This window comes from Neovison vison, chromosome 6 (genome assembly GCF_020171115.1).
Source record: "Neovison vison isolate M4711 chromosome 6, ASM_NN_V1, whole genome shotgun sequence".
Lineage (NCBI taxonomy): Eukaryota > Metazoa > Chordata > Mammalia > Carnivora > Mustelidae > Neogale > Neogale vison.
The window spans coordinates 92406452-92426479 of record NC_058096.1 but is presented as its reverse complement, the minus strand read 5'-3'; the positions used below and the strand labels follow the sequence as shown (position 1 = coordinate 92426479).

General features: G+C 35.6%; 1 protein-coding gene across 1 annotated transcript; it reads right to left on the bottom strand.

Annotated features, from left to right (window-relative positions):
* Positions 1-6171: 6171 nt before the first annotated feature.
* LOC122910475 (acidic leucine-rich nuclear phosphoprotein 32-related protein-like) lies at positions 6172-19808 on the bottom strand. The gene is made up of 5 exons (XM_044255101.1): positions 19781-19808; positions 15324-15442; positions 12525-12646; positions 9502-9699; positions 6172-6363 (listed from the first exon to the last, which is right to left on the bottom strand). The coding sequence occupies exons 4-5, from the start codon at positions 9681-9683 to the stop codon at positions 6252-6254; spliced, it is 294 nt and encodes a 97-aa protein (XP_044111036.1). The 5' UTR covers positions 9684-9699; positions 12525-12646; positions 15324-15442; positions 19781-19808; the 3' UTR covers positions 6172-6251.
* Between the last annotated feature and the right edge of the window lie 220 nt (positions 19809-20028).

Below are 20028 nucleotides of genomic sequence, written 5' to 3'. Positions count from 1 at the left end.
CAGCTTAATGTTTAATATGAAATCTATCAGTATATTTGTAGGTGTGTATGCAAACACATACTCTAATATTGAGAATAAAGTGAAACTGGCATGCTTTTTAAATGGTGCTTTGGCCATGGAACCCAAGAATACCAGAATCTTTCCCTCATAAAAATACCTCCTATAATTTTCTGGAAGGGGATTAATGAAAGAACAATGACTAGTTAAACAAAATAACATTTTATTACAAATTAGTTCTCTGCCCCCAAAGCCACTGACGAAGTCTAGTAACTTATACTGGGATCTAATAGAACTTACACCCAAACTAGATGTAGGCATAGACACCACCTTATTGAGCCCAGATTTGACATTTAGAAATGGCTACCCCTATAAAGCGAAAAGCTACACCTGCCAGCTCAGGAAAACATGGAAACAAGTCAGCAGAAAAGAGTATTTGCTTCATTGGTTTAGCACTGAGTTGGGTTGTACAACTGGACATGCATACCTCCCAGACCTGGGAAAAGTCTCTTGATGAGTGACAGAGTGGGAGAGGAAAATTTTGTGTGTGTGTGTGTGTGTGTGTGTGTGAGAAAGGGAGAGGGAGAAAGGAGGGGAGAGGATGGAAAAGAATTGGAGAGATGGAGGAAGCAAAGTAGAACAAAGTGGAAGCAAAGTGGAATGGGAAAAGTTGGAGAGAGAAAGCTGATGCCTTTACCACTTTCCAAGTGTGGAAGGAAGAGAATTAGGAGAAAAGAAAATCAAAGCCTCCTTGAAAGCTCCACCCTAGAAAACTCATCATAACCCATAACCTAGATCTAAGCAGTTCAATCCTCCCTCCTTGGGCGGAAGGGCAGGGGGAGCAGACCTCTGGCCTGTGGTCTGACTGGTCAGGGGAAGGAATGAGGGAACAGGTAGAAAAAAAGCCCAGAGCAACCCCAAAGCTAATTTCTACCTCATAGGGAAGTTCATGTCTCAGTGAGATTTTTGGTTTCCACAACACATTTTCTCAGCCATATAACATTATTTCTTTAGACTCATGAGACACAATTTTTAAAAAATTTCCAGCAATAGAGATTTAACCTCAAGGAGGATATACTCAGATTTCACCTGTTCTCTCAATACTCATTGATGTTGAGTGTTTGAGGAGTATAAAGAGGAATTAAGATGACTCCTGCTCTTGAAGGAACTTGTATTTTAGACCCTATCAAATATAACTAGAATATAAACTCAAAAGTGAAAAGTACTTTAAAATGCTTATAGTTCAAGGACACTGAGAGTTTGGAGAAAATATTTTTTTTAAGAGACAGTAAATTTCACTCTGAATTTTATAAAGTAATATAATAAGTTTTGGAGTGACCTTTTAGAAACTTCAAACAGAACTCAGAATACTTATTCTTTTGAAGAGGAAAAAAAAATCAAATAAGCAAATACACACCTGCATGATTCCAATATTGATGCATCTGCTCCCAAGCTCTAAAACTAATTAGAAATTTGTTTCATATCTGCAATTAGCCTTTAAAAAGATGGGCATCCATTAACACAGTTTGGTGGTATAATGACAAGCAATTAGTGATAAATTGTTCTATCCTGGAAAGAAATAATAATTGAGAGTAGATGATTTCTAAAGGAATTAAAACACAATTTATTTTTTTAAATTGCAAACTTAATTTTTTAAATTTGGTACAAAGAATTCAGTTTAGGAATCTTCCTCTTTGGGTGTGTGTAGAACTTGAGGAAAATAAAGTCCTTTTTCTTACTTTGGATCTTTCTAGTTAGCTTATCTCTACCCTTCCTCCTTCCTCCATCCTCCTCATCCCACACATCCTGCATATCTACTATAAATAAAAATAGAAAAGGATGGGGGATGGGGTAACTGGGTGATGGGCATTAAGGAGGGCAGGTGATGTGATGAGTAGTGGTATTATATACAACTAATGAATCATTGAACATTATATCAAAAATTAATGAGGTAAAAAATTTGACTAATTGAATTTGAATTTAAAAGAGGAAAATATGAGAGTATTCTCAAGAACCTGGAAGTTGAGAAAAATTCCCTACAAGATGAAATTGCTGATACTTACTTGAAAGATTTAAACAATTGATTGGAAGCTGTAGAAGGCAGATATCATCAGTTCAATATAAGGAAGAATTTCTTACAGATTAGGATGGGCTAAACATAAGTTTCTCAAATACTTATAATTCTTCGATTTTACCAACTATGACTGGAAAATCCTTTAGTGAATGTTGTAGAGTTGATATGAGCATTCACTGGGGTCTGGTGAGGAGTTGGACTAGTTGATGTGTAAGTTTCCTTCAGGCACTGAATTAGTTTCTCTCACTGAAGTTATTTTAACAGAGGAGTTACCTGCATTGTGCCTTCTGTCAGAAAGTTGTCTTGGTTATACAGTTTAATCCGTGCCACAGTTTTGAACTGAGACATACAGATAATCATGAGCCTGCATACACATGCCATTTAGGAAAATAATGAAACTGAGACATAATATTAGATGTGAGATGCTAAAGGACATTAGGTCATTCCTTTTTTGTCTATTGCCTCCCATGTGTTGGAGGAGAACTGACTCTTTCAGAAGGATGGATGGATCAAGAAGTTTTAGAATGGGAGCTTGTTGCGGTTCTGTTCAGTTAAATACAATATGGCTAGAAGTTAGCCATCTTTTGTGCCTATGCATAAAATTCCCACAAATATAGCTCTATTGCTAATAATAATCTCTGTATATTTCCCGACATAGTATTTCCCAAGACAGTATATCTGCCAGTATGCTTAGTCCATGGGAGAAAATAACTCAGATCTCTAGATATTATAGAAGGTGCAAGGAAGTATTGAACAGGTCAAATGTGCATATTTATTTGAAATAATAGCAATACTATTGTTGGACAAAGCTGCTGTCACTAAGGAGAGTGAGAAACCCAATTTTACGTTTAATGTTACTCAGTTCTTTGACCTCCCGCCAATCAACTCCCCTCTGGCATAGTTAGGCATCATCAACTGAAGTTAACTCCCTCTAGCCACACTGCCTGTAAAATATGTATAGCTTTTACAACCAGCCATGAGTGCGCAACCCTACACAGGCTACAAAACATAAACTGTTTCTCAAAATTTCTGCCTGCAATTTACCTATATCATACTTAAATTTCATTGGCCAAATCAAGTTGCTTGACACATCTGAATTCAAGGAGTAGGGGAAATACACACCTTGTCTAGGCCTAGAGGACAATGGATATTGTTTAAGAGTAAAGCACTCAATCACATGACCTTAACTTTTAGAACAGGAGTCAGCCTACTACAGCCTGCCACAGTTTGTAAATAAAGTTTTATTAGGACACAACCACACCAATTCATTACATATGATCAATGGCTGCTTTTGCATCATAATGGCAGAGTTGAGCAGTTATGACAGAGACCATATGACCAACAAAGCCTAAAATATTTCTTCTCTAGTTCTTTACAGACGATGTTTTCCTACCTTTAGATTTAGAGAAGCAAAAGGATATATGCATAAACATCTAAAATGCAATGTATCTGCTTTCTTTTTTTTTTAAGATTTTATTTATTTATTTGACAGACAGAGATCACAAGTAGGCAGAGAGACAGGCAGAGAGAGTGGGGGAAGCAGGATCCCTGCTGAGCAGAGAAAGAGCCCAATGTGGGGCTCAATCCCAGGACCCTGAGATCATGACCCAAGCCGAAGGTTGAGGCCTGACCCACTGAGCCACCCAAGTGCTCCTGTATCTGTTTTCTTATTTCATGACTACAGCCCTTTTGGGGAAGCAGGCAAAGTATACATTTAAATAAAAATCAAATGGAGGTATTATTAAGAAAATGTGCCCTAAGACCAAGACTTTTTTAAGTACTTTGGAACTGCAAAGGAAACATCTGATTGAAAGGATGAGGGAAGATTTTTTAGAGGAAATAGTATTTGGAATAAGTATTGAAAGGAGGAAGGATTTTCTTAGGGTTACCCTCCAGGGAAAAGTATTGCAGAAGGAAGGAAAGACCTGAACAAGGAAGGTTTGGGGTATGTTAAAGGAATGGAGAATATCTGATTGTGGTTAAATATTGGTATTTATGATGGGGTCTGAGAGATGGTACTGTTCCTAGAAACACAAAATATTATCTTGAATTTTTAAATTAGAACTATGTTATTAGAAGATGCAACAAGGGTGTTGAGAAGTGTTCAGGCTTTGAAACTTGCCTTTGTCATATGATAGTTGTGTGGCCTACCTGTGTCACCTTAACCAAACTATTTAACCTCTCTGAGCCTCAGATATCCCTCCTAGTGAAGTGAGAACAGTTAGACCCTCATAGTTTTTTGAGGATATAAATAATGAATGTACAGTGTCTGTGCTGTGCCTGATACAGAGTAGGTGTTCAAAAATTATAGCTGTTATTATTTTTAAGCTATTGTCAATCTGCTTTGACTTTTGCAGCCTGCCCATTCCTAATTGATGTACGCTTTCTGAACTTTATGCCCCTTTTCTCTCTCTCTTGCTCTCTCTCTTTCTATATTTCCATAGATATATATATTTATATTCATATATTTATATAATTATACATTATAAATTAAGGATTAAATAATTTTAATATTTATAAATAATTATAATCATTACTAAGAATTATGATTTATTATCATATGATATTTATTATATATTACAATTATATAACTACTATATGTTTATATATAGATAAATATACATATATAGAGAGAGAGGGGGAGTGGTGTGAGAGAGAGAGAACACATGCATATGCATGGTGGCAGGAGAAGGGCAGAGGGAGAGAATCTATTGCAGACTCCTCACTGAGCCCACAGCCTGATGCGGGGCTGGATCCCACAAGCCGTGAGATCCTGACCTGAGCAGAAATGAAGAGTCAGATACTTAACTGACTGAGCCACCCAGGTGCCCTTTTTGCCCCTTTTCCTGTCATGTTTCTGACTGATACAACCTGCTACTATTTGCTACCTGCAGAGATCTGTTACTATTTAACATCCATCTCAAATTATCTTTTCTATAAATTCCTCAAAAGGGCTTCCCATAATTTAAAACTAAATCTTTTCCTTCCACTTCCTCCCATAATATTTATAATATATTTTATTAATTTTAGATCTTATGTGTGTGTTGTCTACTTTAGTCATTCATAAGAGTCTTGAGAGAAGGAACTATATCTTGGTCTTGTTAGATTCTTTGTTGTATAATTTTATAAGCAGTTTTCACTCATAGCAGGATGATCCAGAAAATATTTTGTTTCATGATAGGAAGCACTAATTGATGAACCATCTTGGAAAAGTGTTAGTTCTGCAACAAAGTTAATCTTTATAAATAAGAAAAAATACAAGATCAGAAGTTGATCTAATTGTTGACCTTTCTCTAAATTTTGAAAGCAATTAAATTGAATTGTATTCTTTCCCTTTAATATATAGGGAAGGCAGCTTTGAAGTTGAATTTATGAAAGTCTCTGAACAAAAAGAAGATTTACCATTATTGTTTATTTTCTAAATGTTTAATGAATGGCCTGGGACCTTCCTAAATTTCTGTTGTATCAAAGTCACTAATGATTGACAGAATGTTCAAAATGGAGAATCCAAACATGTGGCTTAAAATCACACAGTTGTCTCTCTTGCTTTTGATAGGCCCAGATATTTGAAGCAGTACTCTCAAAGTAAAAGACTCATAGTCTTGAGGCTGGAAAGATGAGTCCCTGGAGTATGGAGGAAGACTTAGAGCTTTTATTTATGCTAAACTTTTATGCCATCACTTAAAGATCTCTCTTTTAATGTTTAAAATATCCATTATATATTTCTCTAGTATTTTAGGTATAAGATTTCTAAATAAGAATTATATGTGTATGTTCAAAATTTATTTGAAGTATGCATACTTCAAATATACTGTTGGAGTATAGAATTAAAAACTAGAGGGGCACCTGGGTGGAGAGCCTCTGCCTTCAGCTCAGGTCATGATCCCAAGGTCCTGGGATTGAGCCCCGCATCAGGCTCTCTGCTCAGCAGGGAGCCTGCTTCCCCTTTTCTCTCTGCCTGCCTCTCTGCCTACTTGTGATCTCTCTCTCTCTGTCAAGTAAGTAAATAAAATCTTTAAAAATAAAACAAAACTGGAGATCACTAATTTAAAGGAAAGCAATATATAAATATATCATATATATGATATATACATGGTAAGTGACAATATTTAGTATGTATCTCCTGTATTTATGAGTTTTTAAAAACAATAGTGATTTCTTTCTTTTTATACAAATTGCATTATAATATAATACACATTTTTGAAAAAATATTGGCTTCTGGTGGTGAAGAATCTTCTGGTAGCTTCGGGATTCCGTCCAGCATTTTTAAGTTTGGCAAACAGGAGAACACTCTAAAGCAAAAGTTAAAAAAAAAATAAGTAACTATACTGAACAAAAGCATTACTGATTAAGAAATGAGGTGTCTATCATTTTATTCTGTCTTTTTTTTTTATCTTTACAATAGTGTTATAATAAAATACTCTATGTTCATTGAGCTGATCATGCTGCTGTAGCTTGTCCTCTTCGGTAGCTACCATATAGTTCTACAGATCATAAGTATAGATCAGAGAAGTGGTGCTATATACAGTCTGTTTTTATAAGAGAAATTCAGTCCCATTTTACAATGTTCTATAAAGGGGGAAAATGAAGGAATTTAGCCAAATAACCATGAGAGAAAGAATGAGGTAATGATATGTGTGCACATTAGATAGTTAAAAGTTTTTGTTTTTTTTTTTTAAAGAAAAAAACACATGTTGTTTAATGATAGTTAAGGAAGAATTCTGGCTCTAAGGCATAAGAGAAGAGGTGGGAAATAGTCTTGTCCTGGGTTATTTTCTCTTGATAGAGAGCATTTCTGAAGATCACATTTCAGATTTACACAGTCACTTCCAGGTTCAGGAAGGGGTCCCGCTCATCAGCCCAGTTAAACAGTCAAATGCCTAGCAGAATTATAAAGCAGTGTCTCCTTTCAAGCGGATAGTTTTTCTAGATATGGGAGTTCTGTGGGCCCAGACCAGAGGAAATGCATATTAGGACTTGCCCAGGATGAAAGATACCAGAACCTGTCAGTAGACATGCTATGTCAACTAATGGTGGTGTTGACCTCCTTGGGTGCTCTCATTGGCCGCATAATTTTCTTAGCACTAATTACTTCCTAAACATTATCTTATTTAATCCTCACACCAGTTCTGTCAGGGTTTTGTCTCCCATTTTAAGTCATTTATCTAAGATCATAAAGCCTGTGGGGGACAGTACAAAGATGAAAATCTAAGCCTTCTGACCCTAATGTTCAGACTTAGCTGACAGGAAACCCTAGCTACTACTTTTCAAAAAGTCAAACTGTGGTGAACTCAGATCACATTGACTTCTGAAGAAGAGTGAAAGAGTTTGCCTATGGTTGTCCCAGGACATGGGGCTGCCTTCTACCTACTGGGACTTACACTATGAGCTTTATCAGTAAGTTTTTTCTCTTTTGAACTGTGCTTTCTTCTTATTGGAGGATCTGAAACAAAGGAGGAAGGGAAAGACAGTCACAATTCTAGGTGACAATGACCAAGAAAGTCTTATACTTAAATAATTCTGATTATGATGTAAAGGGACACTGAAAGTCTGGCCCAAATCCTGGACACAGAGATACCCAGAGACAGAATGAAATCTGTTATAATCCTCAAAGTGTGGGTTTTGGCTAGGTGACTGAACCCAAATTTGGATGAACTTGGGAGTTCAGTTTGGTTTGGGCAGATCTTTCTGTTTAAAGTATCCCTGTACTACTCAAGTCAATACAATCTGGCTTTTTATAGCTTGAATGTCACTCTATATCCACCTTGGACTCAATCCAACAGAGTTAACGTTAGAAAATAGAAGAGCCTCATTATATCCCTCATTCTCACATAACTCTATACCACATCATAAATTTTGAAGACATATTTATAGTGAGACCTCAGGGCATATCAGATTTCAGACAGTTAATCTTAATTCTATTGTTGTAAGGCATCCTTTGAGGGGAAGCAATAACTGAATTGGGAGCAAAATAAAATTCCATGTATAAATTAACAAAACTAAAATGTAATACTAATCAATTTTCTTTATGACTAGAAATGTGCCTTTTTATGAATGATGTTGAAATGTCCAGCTAAACCTCCTCTGACTGTAGGAAATACAATTTTAAATTTCAAAATGTTATTATAGTTAAATCTTCGTTCAATTTTAAAGCAACTGTGCTGCGAGTTTTCACTTATGTAAAAGCAATTTGAGAATTTATTATCACAGAACATGAATTTTGCCTTCAGTCTATAGTCATGGGGGAGACAATGGCAGTAATAAGATTTATGTAGGAACAACAGAGATTAGAATTCTTATTTTGACAGTTTTTTGTCATACATCAGGGTTTAAAGAGTCTAATATTATCTAGGCCTCAGAATATGGTTGTTGTCATGGGAAAATGGCAGTTTGAGAAAGGAAGGTAGTGAGAACTATGCTTTTATTGAAGTCAAATGTAGATGAAGGACATAATCATAGACCAGGTACACACCTAGAGATGATCTAATCCTTTGTATGACAGATTCAAACTGAGACATGAGTTGACATATCTGGGGACAAATGCAAGTTCTAAAACTCAGTGGCTTGGTTTTGCCCTTTAAATTCCCACAAGTGGTATTGGGAATTAGCTAGGGAAGAGGGAATTTTCTGCATACCCCAAGGTATACATTGCATTATTACCATTAGGAATCTTCCAGTAGTGACAAAGAAATAAAATGGTTTATTCTTCACAGGTTTTCAAGGACCTTCAACCAGTGGGGTAGATTGAATCAGTCACTTCTTTGTATCCATTTAATTGTGCCCTTGTGGCCCAAAGGAATGAAAATAAAGTCAAAGAATAGTGGTGCCTGGGTGGCTTAGCTGGTTGAATATCCAGCTGTGGATTTTGGTTCAGATCATGATCTCAGGGATGTGAGATTGAGCGTGGCATCAGGCTCTGTGCTGGGTATCAAGCCTGCTTGGGATTCTCTCTCTCCCTTTTTTTCTTCCCCTCCCCTGATCATTCTTGCTCTCTCTCTCTCCCAACAAAACAAAACAAACAAACAAAACCCAGAGAATAAACCATTTATAAAACTATCACTTGGACATTGATAGGAATCTGTACATAGAAATCTTTAAAAAGACATAATATCTATTATACGTTATGAGAGAAAACACATAGGATTTGAAAGTCTAAAATTAAGCATCTTTGTATATGTAAAGTTACATTATAAGAGAAGCCTACAATTTTAAAGCAATCATAAATTATCTGAGAGAAGAGTATATTGTAGAATTTTTTTTTAAAAAAGATCGGCTCAAAGTTCTTCAGGTGAGATCAGAAGCATGAAATGCTGAACATATAGTAGATAGGATAAATATTTGGCAAGTAAATTTAAGTGCCAGGGAAACAGCCAGTCAAAGTATAACATTCAATGAAGAACATAGATGACAAAGATGTTTGGAGGCCTTACCGTTTCCGGTAATTTTGGTGAAACTCACAAGGGTTCCTCTTGAGCGTAAGGGATTCTAGTGGAGTGCACCATAAACTTGAAAGCCCAGTCAGAGACTCAATGTGGTTTTCGGCCAAGGATAAATGCTGTATCTGAGGTATCTTTGGCAATTGTTTGAAAGATGTGAGATGGTTTTTGTTCATATTTAAAACCCTGCATCTGGATTAAAAATATAAACACCTTGTCATTTGTCTCCTGAAGAAGATGGTTGACTACTAAATCTTGGACAGGACTAGCATGCCTCATCTAGACCATAACCCCTCAAAGAAGTGACAGTGATATTTTCTACAACTGTGGTTTAGAAGAGAAATATTTATATCAAAATATGAAGAGAAAATAAGCTGAATATATGAGACTATAAGCTTGCTGAATACAGAAGTCTGTTTTCTTTTCCAGGGTACACACTCAGTACTTGGCATGGTAGTTAGTCCATGGTGGGTTTGCAGTATGTCTCAAATAAAGGAGTGAACGGCTGCAGTGAATGAGTGAATCTCAATGATCTAGTCGTTCACACAGACACATAACAACTTATGGAGAGTATTGCCTCCAAGTAGTGAGATCTGTTCTTTTTTTCCCTACTTAAATTCTAATTAAATTTTCCATACTTAAATTTTATATTGAAAAAATAATGTTCTAAATTAGAAAAAGGAAAAAAAATCTGGTTATATATAAAAGAAAACTAAAAGGTATCCTTAGGAGAAGAAATGTGTGTTGGGCACTGAGGTTGAATACATTTTCCTGACATATCCTGCTTCTCAATATTTTTGCCTTAAAGCTCTAATTGTATAAGGCCATGCAAGTAGAGGAAATAATTCAAATCACTAATACATTGCCTTAAGGAAAAATTCTTTATGTATAAGCTGGGATTAAATACCATGAGAGAAACACAGGGAACTTATTTATGGCCTTGTACCCCACAAAGACAATTAGTAAATAATTATTGTTAATGGTAAAGATGGTGCTAAACAGAGAGAGCTTCCACACAACTCTATTAGAAAAATCCAGTGAAATTCCCTACCCGACTGAATTGTAATTTTTTCACAACTCTTCATTTCCTTGTTTCCTTCTACTCTCTCTTCATATGGACATTTTATACAGTCCTAATCATACATTTGATAACTTTGGATTTTTACTCTTTTCCAGGTTACACATAAGCTTTTCGGAGTACTTTAGTGTGACGATGATTTCTAATTGAAACCCCAGCCTAAGCAGTTCCTGTCTCTCTGCGCCTCTTTCTGTCCTCTTGTGAAATCTGTTCTTTTCTTGTCTACATTTTCAATGTATATCCACCCTGGGCTCTGAGATTCAGCCCATCACACATCCCCAGTCTGCAGGATGTTAGGGGTGAAAAGCAGCAAACCAAGTGTGGTGTTTTTCCCTGGGGCAGAAAGAAGGAGGCCATGAATTAATACATCAACTTTTTTCTCTTTTGATACTTTGCAATTCACATTTTACAACTGCCAAATCAAAGTATCAAAAGATACAAAATTAAATTAAAAAATTAAGATAAAAGAAACAAATTATGTAATTGCAATTCAAATTTTACAACTGCCAAATCAATTACATAATTTGATATTATATAGTCTATTTCTATAGAAAGAAAAGCCAAAAAAGATATCGAGAGAACACTAAATCTGGGGCAAGTCTTTTCTTTAATGATTATGGTTTCTCTCTTTCTCTTTTTTATGTAATATATCAAAGATTTAGAGGTTTATTGATCTGGATCAGGTCAAGTGCAAATACTTCAAGTACACGATATTCTAGTTCAGTATTTCTAAATTATGCCATGTGACTATTAAACATGTTTTTGTTGCATGTATATTTAAATATATATTAGAAATATAACTAATGTTATCACTATCATATCCCTAGAAAAGAGTCTGGCAAAACAAAAACAGAAACAAAAACCTGAATAAATCAGTATCAACTACCGATGATTTTTATTTATAGTAGTGATATTAATTTTCTTTTGAGAATTTTTATTTTCATATTTAAAAATTTGTTATTTAAGAAGAACCTAAGTAGGGGCGCCTGGCTGGCTCAACTACTAGAGCATGCAACTCTTCATCTCGGGGTTGTGCTTAGTTTAAGACCCACATTGGATGTAGAGTTTACTTAAAAAGAACGCAAGTAAAGTCAAATGCTATGCAAGTCTATCTAAAATTTTAGAGGGGCTTTGGAAATGCCTGAAGATACCCAGGGACTTTGCATATTCTGACACCTCCTCCATCTCCTGACTGCTTCCCTTTCCCATGTGGCTGTGATGGTCTTTTTATCACCCAGGGATAAGTGTTCCCAGCTTAGAGATGTAACTTAACCAGCTCTAGGATTTACCCTTCCTTCTTGTGTCTGCTTAATTTCCTTCATCTCCTACTTCTTGGCACTCTACCTACCCAGTGTGCCTAGTGCAGCAGACAGCAGCTCTCTAAGAAAAGAGTTCTCGCAATCCTGAGCAAAAAGGCAGATTATCTTTAATGTCAGGAGTTTGGGATCTTTGGAAGACCAAAGAATCTATATATTTTTTTAAAAACTTTTAGTTTGTTTCTGTTGCTATTCTGATTGACTACCCTCACCTAAAAGAAACCAAGACTCTTGTCAACTACCTGAAGTCTCATGGGTGTTCAACAAATATGACTAAAAATGTCTATGTTACAACAATTGTACTTATATAATGTAATTGCATTTTCCAGTGTACAATACAAGGGATGTGGCAAGCTTTTCTGCCAGTGTGATTCCCTGATACCAAACTACTCCTCTAAAAATTGATGATAATATTAATTTGGAAAGGAATAGATTTTTTCCCCTCTAAAGTATGACATTTTGATGTATAAATTTCCCTTTTTGCCTTGCTTGGGTATCACTTACCACTATTACCTTTAAGACTTGACCATTTGGCCATAGTAGGTACAGAAAATCATCATATATGTCCAAATACCAAATATTTGACTTTAACTTAGTAACTATACATGTTAAAGGGCAGGTACCTTGGCAATCTTATGGCACTTAAGTCCACCAGTGAATTGTCCACTAACCAGAGGATTTCAACTCGAATTAGTCTTCTAAGAATCCTGTTAAAATTTGCAACTTGATAAGGGTCCCCCAAATCCTGAAATGAAAGGTTCAAATTCTGAAGGGAAAAATAAATAAAAAGAAAAAGCAAGTTCTTTGTCAACTTTTTAAAAATAGTTATTAATTAAAATTGTGTTGTAGATGTTATTTAAACCAGTAGTTTTCCACCGTTTTTGGTGTGCACTCTAAAACACTCTCACATCCAAATACTCACAATTATGTAGCAACAATTCATTCTCAAGGTAGGGGAGGTGAAAATCAGACCTGATTCTAATTACATACAAGGTTGGAAGTGGGGAAGGCAGGATCCTGAAACTGATTCTGAAATTTTCTAGGGGTAAAGAGTGGAAGGGATAAAATTCTATTTTGGAATTACTGATTGAAATGATTAGTTATCCTTGGCCTCCTTGGAAATATGCAGAAATCACATTTTAAAAGATTTCACTCCCCCACCCCTGTGCTAACTTGTCTTCTGTGTATTATGAAAATTTTTGTTGTCCCCCTTTTCTTCTTAAAGAAAATAAGAATGACACCTAATAATAATAATAAAAAGATTGTTTTAAAAATAATAAGTAATATTATAAGTAATTTAACAATAAATATTATTTATATACTTATATAATTTATATATTTATATGTTTAATAATAAGTAAAGAATAAATAATAAGTAGTATTACCTATAAAGTAATAAGTAATATTAATTATGAAGTAATGGAGATACCATCATTCAAAAGATGGAAGCTATTATTTTGTTTTAAAGTAGCTTACAGATACATATGTGAAAATGACTTTACCATATTTAACAGACAGTGGATACTTTATTTTTGCTTTTAAGGTCAGTCAGTTTTGATATAAAGGAAATTAAAGCCACTTTTGCTGGTAGCATTGGCTCTATAAACTCTATTCCTAAGAGTTAATTTATTTTATTTCCAGAATTCTGCTATCAATTCTGTCAATAAAATTAACAAATAAAATGGCAATCCCCTTTTAAAAAAATTTGAATCAAAATAATTTACTGTTTTAAAGAAATATAGATAACTCTATCTTTATAAAGATCATTAAGTTCTTAATATTTTTAGATACTAAACATAAACTTTGATACTTTAAGTTCCATTTTCCAAAAGGATAAAAGAAATAAAACTTAAGAAATGATAAGTGGTTATATCTGTCTCTATATTGAATGTCACCTCCTCAGAGAGGCTTTTCTTGGACAACTGTGTTCCAATTAAGTTTTCTATGGTAGTTAGAATTTATTTAGCCATTCTCTTAGAGTACAGTTATCTCAAGGCCAATTAAATTTTCTATGACAATTTATTAGGAAGGCTCCACTGGCTTTTATAATATATCCATAGTTTAAACGGCAGCTATAAAGAATGAATATGGGTATACAATGGAATTATTACCTCTGAAGATAGTTCTGGGGTGGAGGTCAACATTTCAGGTACATCGCTTAAATTTTAAACAAATAAAATAGATGTATGGTTTAATTTTTAAGAGTAGAATGTGTCCACCCATTATATATGAAAATTTTTAATTAATTTAAAAAGAAAAGAAAGCACCATGCAGGGGAAACAATATTCTATTTTTATATCTTCCACTGCCAAGATGTATAACCTTTGGCAAATCATTTCTTTCCGGACTTCCCCTTCCTTTTTGAAAGGATGGGATTTAGAACAGACCCTCTCTGAAACTCCTAATTCCATAATTTTATAACATCTATGGTCAATCTATGAAGCAAAACTGGCTTCAAGAAGCCTCAGGGAGCAGGTTTTAAACTCAATCTTATTTCTGGAAGAATTCCTAAATTCTTCATATACAATTTGATCACTCCAAAGACCAAAAATATTGGGGCACCTGGGTGGCTAATCCTTAAGCATCTGTGTTTGGCTGAGGTCATGATCCCAGGGTCCTGGGTTCAAGCCCTCCATCGGGCTCCCTGTTCGGCAGGAAGCCATCTTCTCCCTCTTCCACTCCCCCTTCTTATGTTCCCTCTCTCACTGTGTCTCTCTGTGTCAAATAAATAAAATCTTAAAAAACAAAAACAAAATATTGGCATCCCACTCTATTGCGAAGAAGTTGATTCACTCTTTCTTTGCCACCAACACATCCTTCCCGGTTACACCCTCAGTACTCTGCCTAACGTGACTTGAGCCAGCTGGGATTAGAGGCTTGAAGAACTGCAGCACCATTGCTTTGTAGTGCTCTGGCTGATGTAGGGAAAGGGCTGCATCAAAGCTAGTGACTTGTTCAGTTGGGTGATTTTCAGCACCAACAAATCACAGCTCCTATTTTTACTGGTAAGAAGTTTTGCTTCTGGAGAGTTGTGTTCAGACCAGGCTGGCTGCTCCAGCTGTTCAAAGTTTTGGGCCGAATGCATTATTCAAGGTATTCTGGATCACATCATAAACTCTTTGACAAGGAATATTGTCCAACATTTGACACTTACTATTATCAAAAGGAACAATTGCGTTCTCAAGTATTTTAAACTTTTCCGAAGCCCAAGTATTAGGATAAGATACAGGTTAGAAAATAAGTATCATGTCATGATGAAGAAGAGGTGAACAAAGAGATGGAGAACCCCAAACACAGCTAGTTTTAGAGAAAATGGCGGAGGAATGCTTAGAGTTTTGATTTTGCCCTTAGAAATAAGGGGGGAGTGTCGTAACTGAATCAATGAGAAAAAGAGACTTTTTTCCCATCTTTCAAGCTCTCACCGTGCAGTCCTCCCAATTTTCTTGTAGCCATGTTTCCCATTTGTTTTTTTCAAGGACTCTTTTCCCAGCAGGCCAGGTACACTCCTCCTGTCTGAAGAGCAGCTCTTCTGTGGAGGGTCCTGGGCAAATACCACAAGGTGAGAGCTAAGAAGTAGGTTTACAGTGGCAGGACTGACATCTTGCCTGATATTTGTCCAGTTGTTTTAAACTTCTGCTTGATATCAGGATTGAGGAGAACATGAGCTGGCCCATATAGTGTAAGCAATAACAAAATAAGTCCAGTTTTAACCTATTAAATTATTTGGAGCACAGGTAGGTAAGAAAATCCCCGAAAGAGTGACTTAGTCTTTATACGATCTTCTCTTTGGGGATGTCACTTACGGCTTTCCCTCTCTTTTGTCTCTCAATTCAATTGGCCACTTGGTTCCATCACTTTCCCCTTGAGAATCTGTCCCTCGCTTTTGCCACATTGGGACTCTCATAACTTCCTACCTGAACTAAAACTACTTTCTCTTGGATTGCCTTGTTTCCAATGATCTCTCCTTCAATATAAATGATACACATGGCCATCCAGCTTTCCTAAAAAACAGCTTTGCTTAAAATGTTTCAGAATTTCTCACTGTCTACCATTTCGGGGTAGAGAATCCTGGTTTGTCAGATAAGGTTTTCCACAATCTTATCTCAATCTCCATTTCCAAACTCATTTCCCACTATTTCCCAAACCTGTTGTCCTCCACATCAGGCTTGCACAGATTTCCATGGTTAGGGAAAGGAAAGCCTGTTTTCAGTCCGAGGTTGGGTGCTAGGTGGTTGGGTGACTCCGGATGACTAATTTTAATTTTCTGAGCTTTAGTTTTCCATGTCTGCAAAAATACAGGGAAGACTAAAATCAAGAGCCCAACATCAGCTGAATATGATGAGAAATTGTTTGAAGATCATAATGCTTTATAAAAATACTGATTTCCAATTTTACTAAAATGTATTTTTCGCTGAGAAAGTACAGCTCCATTGTATTACTCAATTACCTAAACTTTGGTCTGTTGTGATGTTAAGCGAGCCCCTCACAGCAATGCTAAGCTCAGTGATTTCAGTTCCCTCCCAATTCCAGCATCCTGTGTTTCCATGAATCCTACCTGGTACCATTTGTGCACAATTCCCCCTCTCCATTTTTCTGGAGTGTGTGATTCTTGGTTCAGAGGTGAAAAGAAATTGTTATAATAAAGAAGAGGTTACTAAAGGCATCAAGAACAAACGTTGTTTTTGTGACAGTCTTGTCTGGTCTCTGATGGGAGATAATGAGTCCATTTGTGAAGGATTTATGGAAGGCAATAAAAGAGTCCGATGTTCCATTATTTTGACACAAACATCAGTTCTTTCCTCAGACACAGGTAGAAGCTGAAATGCAACCTGACCTTTTGAGCATTTCTCTCGTAATGAGCTGTACTGTTGCCACCAGGAAATCACATAACCCTGAAGTATACTAACCAGTTTACGAATAAAATATCTTTGGATTAATAAATTTTCTTCTTCATTGATTAGGCTGATTGGAATTAAAAGTCATAGAACTAGAAAAACTGGGCAATTATGTAATTGGGTAGAACTCAGGTTCTATTGTCTTTAATATGACCACCCCCAAATTTGGTAACTTGCTTTGTGCAGTGGATACCCCCAGAGTTATTAAACTCTGTCCTATATTGTTTGTTTGAGTTCTGTTGATCTTCTGCTCTTTCAATTATTTTTTTTTAAGCAGCTCTCAAAGATTTCTTTGAAGTTGGAAGCCAAAGGTCATTTCCACTGTGAGGAGTTATATTAAATTGGATTCTTTCTTTTTTAAACTTAGACATGGTTGATAATTGAAGATATATCTTAGCAGTTGAGAAGTATAGTCTGGAATATCTGACAACCTTGGAATGTTGCCTTTCACCTGCTATTTCTGAATTTGTCCTTTATCCCCTCACTGGATTTGTAACTCAGCAGCAGTGACTATATTAACACTTGCTGAGGGATTTTCAAATAGAAAGCATCTATGGTTTAAAAGAACTCTGCCCAACTCTTGGCTCTTTTACGTCATTTAATTGGGAAGAGTTAAGCCAGTCTTGATCTGGCCATCAAAGCCTTAGGAAATTGCTGTTTATCACATACCAGATAACCTTTGTTCTCTTAAGTACACTTCCCAGATGCCCAACTGGGGCAACTGAGATGAACTGAAGTAGTTCAGGATCTAATCTAGAAGAAGGGTAATTATTATTAGAATCCTTTTGAGAAGTACTTGTTCTCCATCTCATACAAGCACACCAAAACTTAAAATGAAGGGCAATGAACAAGGGACATCTATTTTCTCCACGATTTGAGCTGATGGGATTTTCCAACATTTTCTATCCCCCAGATCATGCTCTATTCCTTTTACAACTAGTCACTTGCAAGAGATTGGGTGTTGCTAATGGTCTATGGAAGGAAAATGTGCTGTATCTCTGCAGAGCGATGATGTCCTCTGCATGACTGGCCGCTGTGGTCCTTACGTGGGATTGGTTTTGTTGGCTGATGACTTCAGTACATGAACTGGCACTTAAATCAGGAAAGAAGGGAGGCCACTGGACTCTCTTTACACATGCTCATTTTCAGTTTACTCCTACATCTTATTTCTATCATCCCCCAATGTCTTCAGTTTGGCAGTTCTCTCTAAACATCAGCCCTCCAACCATGCTTAGAATATAATTTCTTTTTGCTTCATTGTAGCACAATCATCAACCACCACCACACCACGCATACACAGGCACATGTATACACACACATACACACACAAGTGCCAACACCCTTATTGTATCAATTTTTCACTTTCTATTCAAATTTCTTCCCTTCAAACTTCTTAAACTAGCATTTCTCATACTCTGGCCCTCTACTCATCTGCAACAGAATTTCCTGTTAATTTTAAAATTATCAAATTCCTGGGCCCTATTCATACCAATTATATCAGATTCTTTGAGAGACAGTCCTGGAAAACTGTATTTTCCACAAGCTTCTGGGTAATCTGTCCCAAAACTAAAGTTTAAGGACCAGCTGAACCCTGCCCACTTTGGTCCCTGGTAAAACCATTTCTGTCTTTTTGCCTGTGGACTTCCTACTCATGTGACACACATGGCCTCTACTTCTTTTGGTCTCCTTTCTTCAAAACTCCCCATAATTTCTGGCCATTTGAAAAATATTCTCTCTCAGGTCCCCACAGAACAATTTGCATTTACCTCTAGTAGTACTGCCTACAAATATTTTAAAAATAGGAGTCAGTACTTATCTGCAAACAGAGCTAACAGTTAAAACACAAGAACATATTTTACTCAACATTTCAGAAAATGATTTTTTTTAAGCTTCCTTTGTCAACTGAGTTTGAGTGAAAGAAGAAAAGCATTGTGTGGTAAGCACTGAGAGAGGGAAATGAGTAGGCAAATATATCTAAAGCAACTTTTTCTAAATCAATATTAAAATTGTACATTGTACAATGTAACTGCAAGTCTGAAAACACAGATGGAAGATAGCCAAGATATTTGATATTTTATAAAGACTAAATACTCACTGCAGCCAGAATTATGTCTGATATTATTTCATCAGCTTATGGGATATGCAAAAGAGACATGAGAAATGTATGGTGCTTGTTCTTACATAATATAGAATCTATTGAAAGCTACTTATACAAATCAAACATTATGTATATAAGGGGCTACAGATAACAGTTCTTCAAACTGTCACACTAGTATACTTATGAAATCTTATAGAATAAAAAGGAATAATAAAATATTGGTTTATTCTACTGAACTTAAAATGCTTAGTGAAAATATAAAATGAAACTATTTGCTTTATTTAGATGCCCATTTGGTGTTTTAAAAACAAATGATAGAATGAAATCAGGTTAAAATTATTCATCGAAGTGACAATGTAATTCATGATCATGAAATATTATAAATATATGCAAATTCCAACAAAGATCATTGGTTAAACATATTTAATAATATCTATATGATGGAGAGATATGCAACCTTTAAAAACTGCATTTTGAGTAATGTTTAATAACATGGAAGAAATGCTCACAAAAACAAGGTAAATGGGAAAACTCAAACAAAATCATTTGTACAATTTTGTAAAGAAATATGTGTATGTACTTTTCAAAAAAAGTAAATGGAAACAAAAATCACAGTAATTATTTCTGGATAGTTGAATTACAGGTTCTTTTTCATCTTTCTATTTCTCCAGGATTTAATACTGAACATTTATTCTGTATATAATCAGATATGATATGTGAATATGCTTTAAAGTGGCTTCACTAACTATATTAGTAATTCTATGGTCTTGAAAAAGGGAATTTTTCTATCTCCAAGGAATATCTTTTTTCCCCCAAGTAATTTTTTAACCCACAAATAAAATCTACTTGGAGTACATATACAAAGATTCACACATTTGTTCTTTACCTTCTCTTACTCTTGGGCAACGCAGTTGACTTCCTTGAATGTCATGTTGCTCTACCTTGTGCCAAGTAAGGTACTTACAAGAGTCTGATGGAAGCTTTAAAATAAGAGAAGAGAAATAGCATCTGGCAATATGAGATTGATTTACTTTTATGTGTAAAAGTAATACAAATCATTGCCAAACATTCAGCCAAATTAAACTCCAAGTACCTAACAGTGTCCTCATAGAAGTCACTTTAGTTCATTCTAAA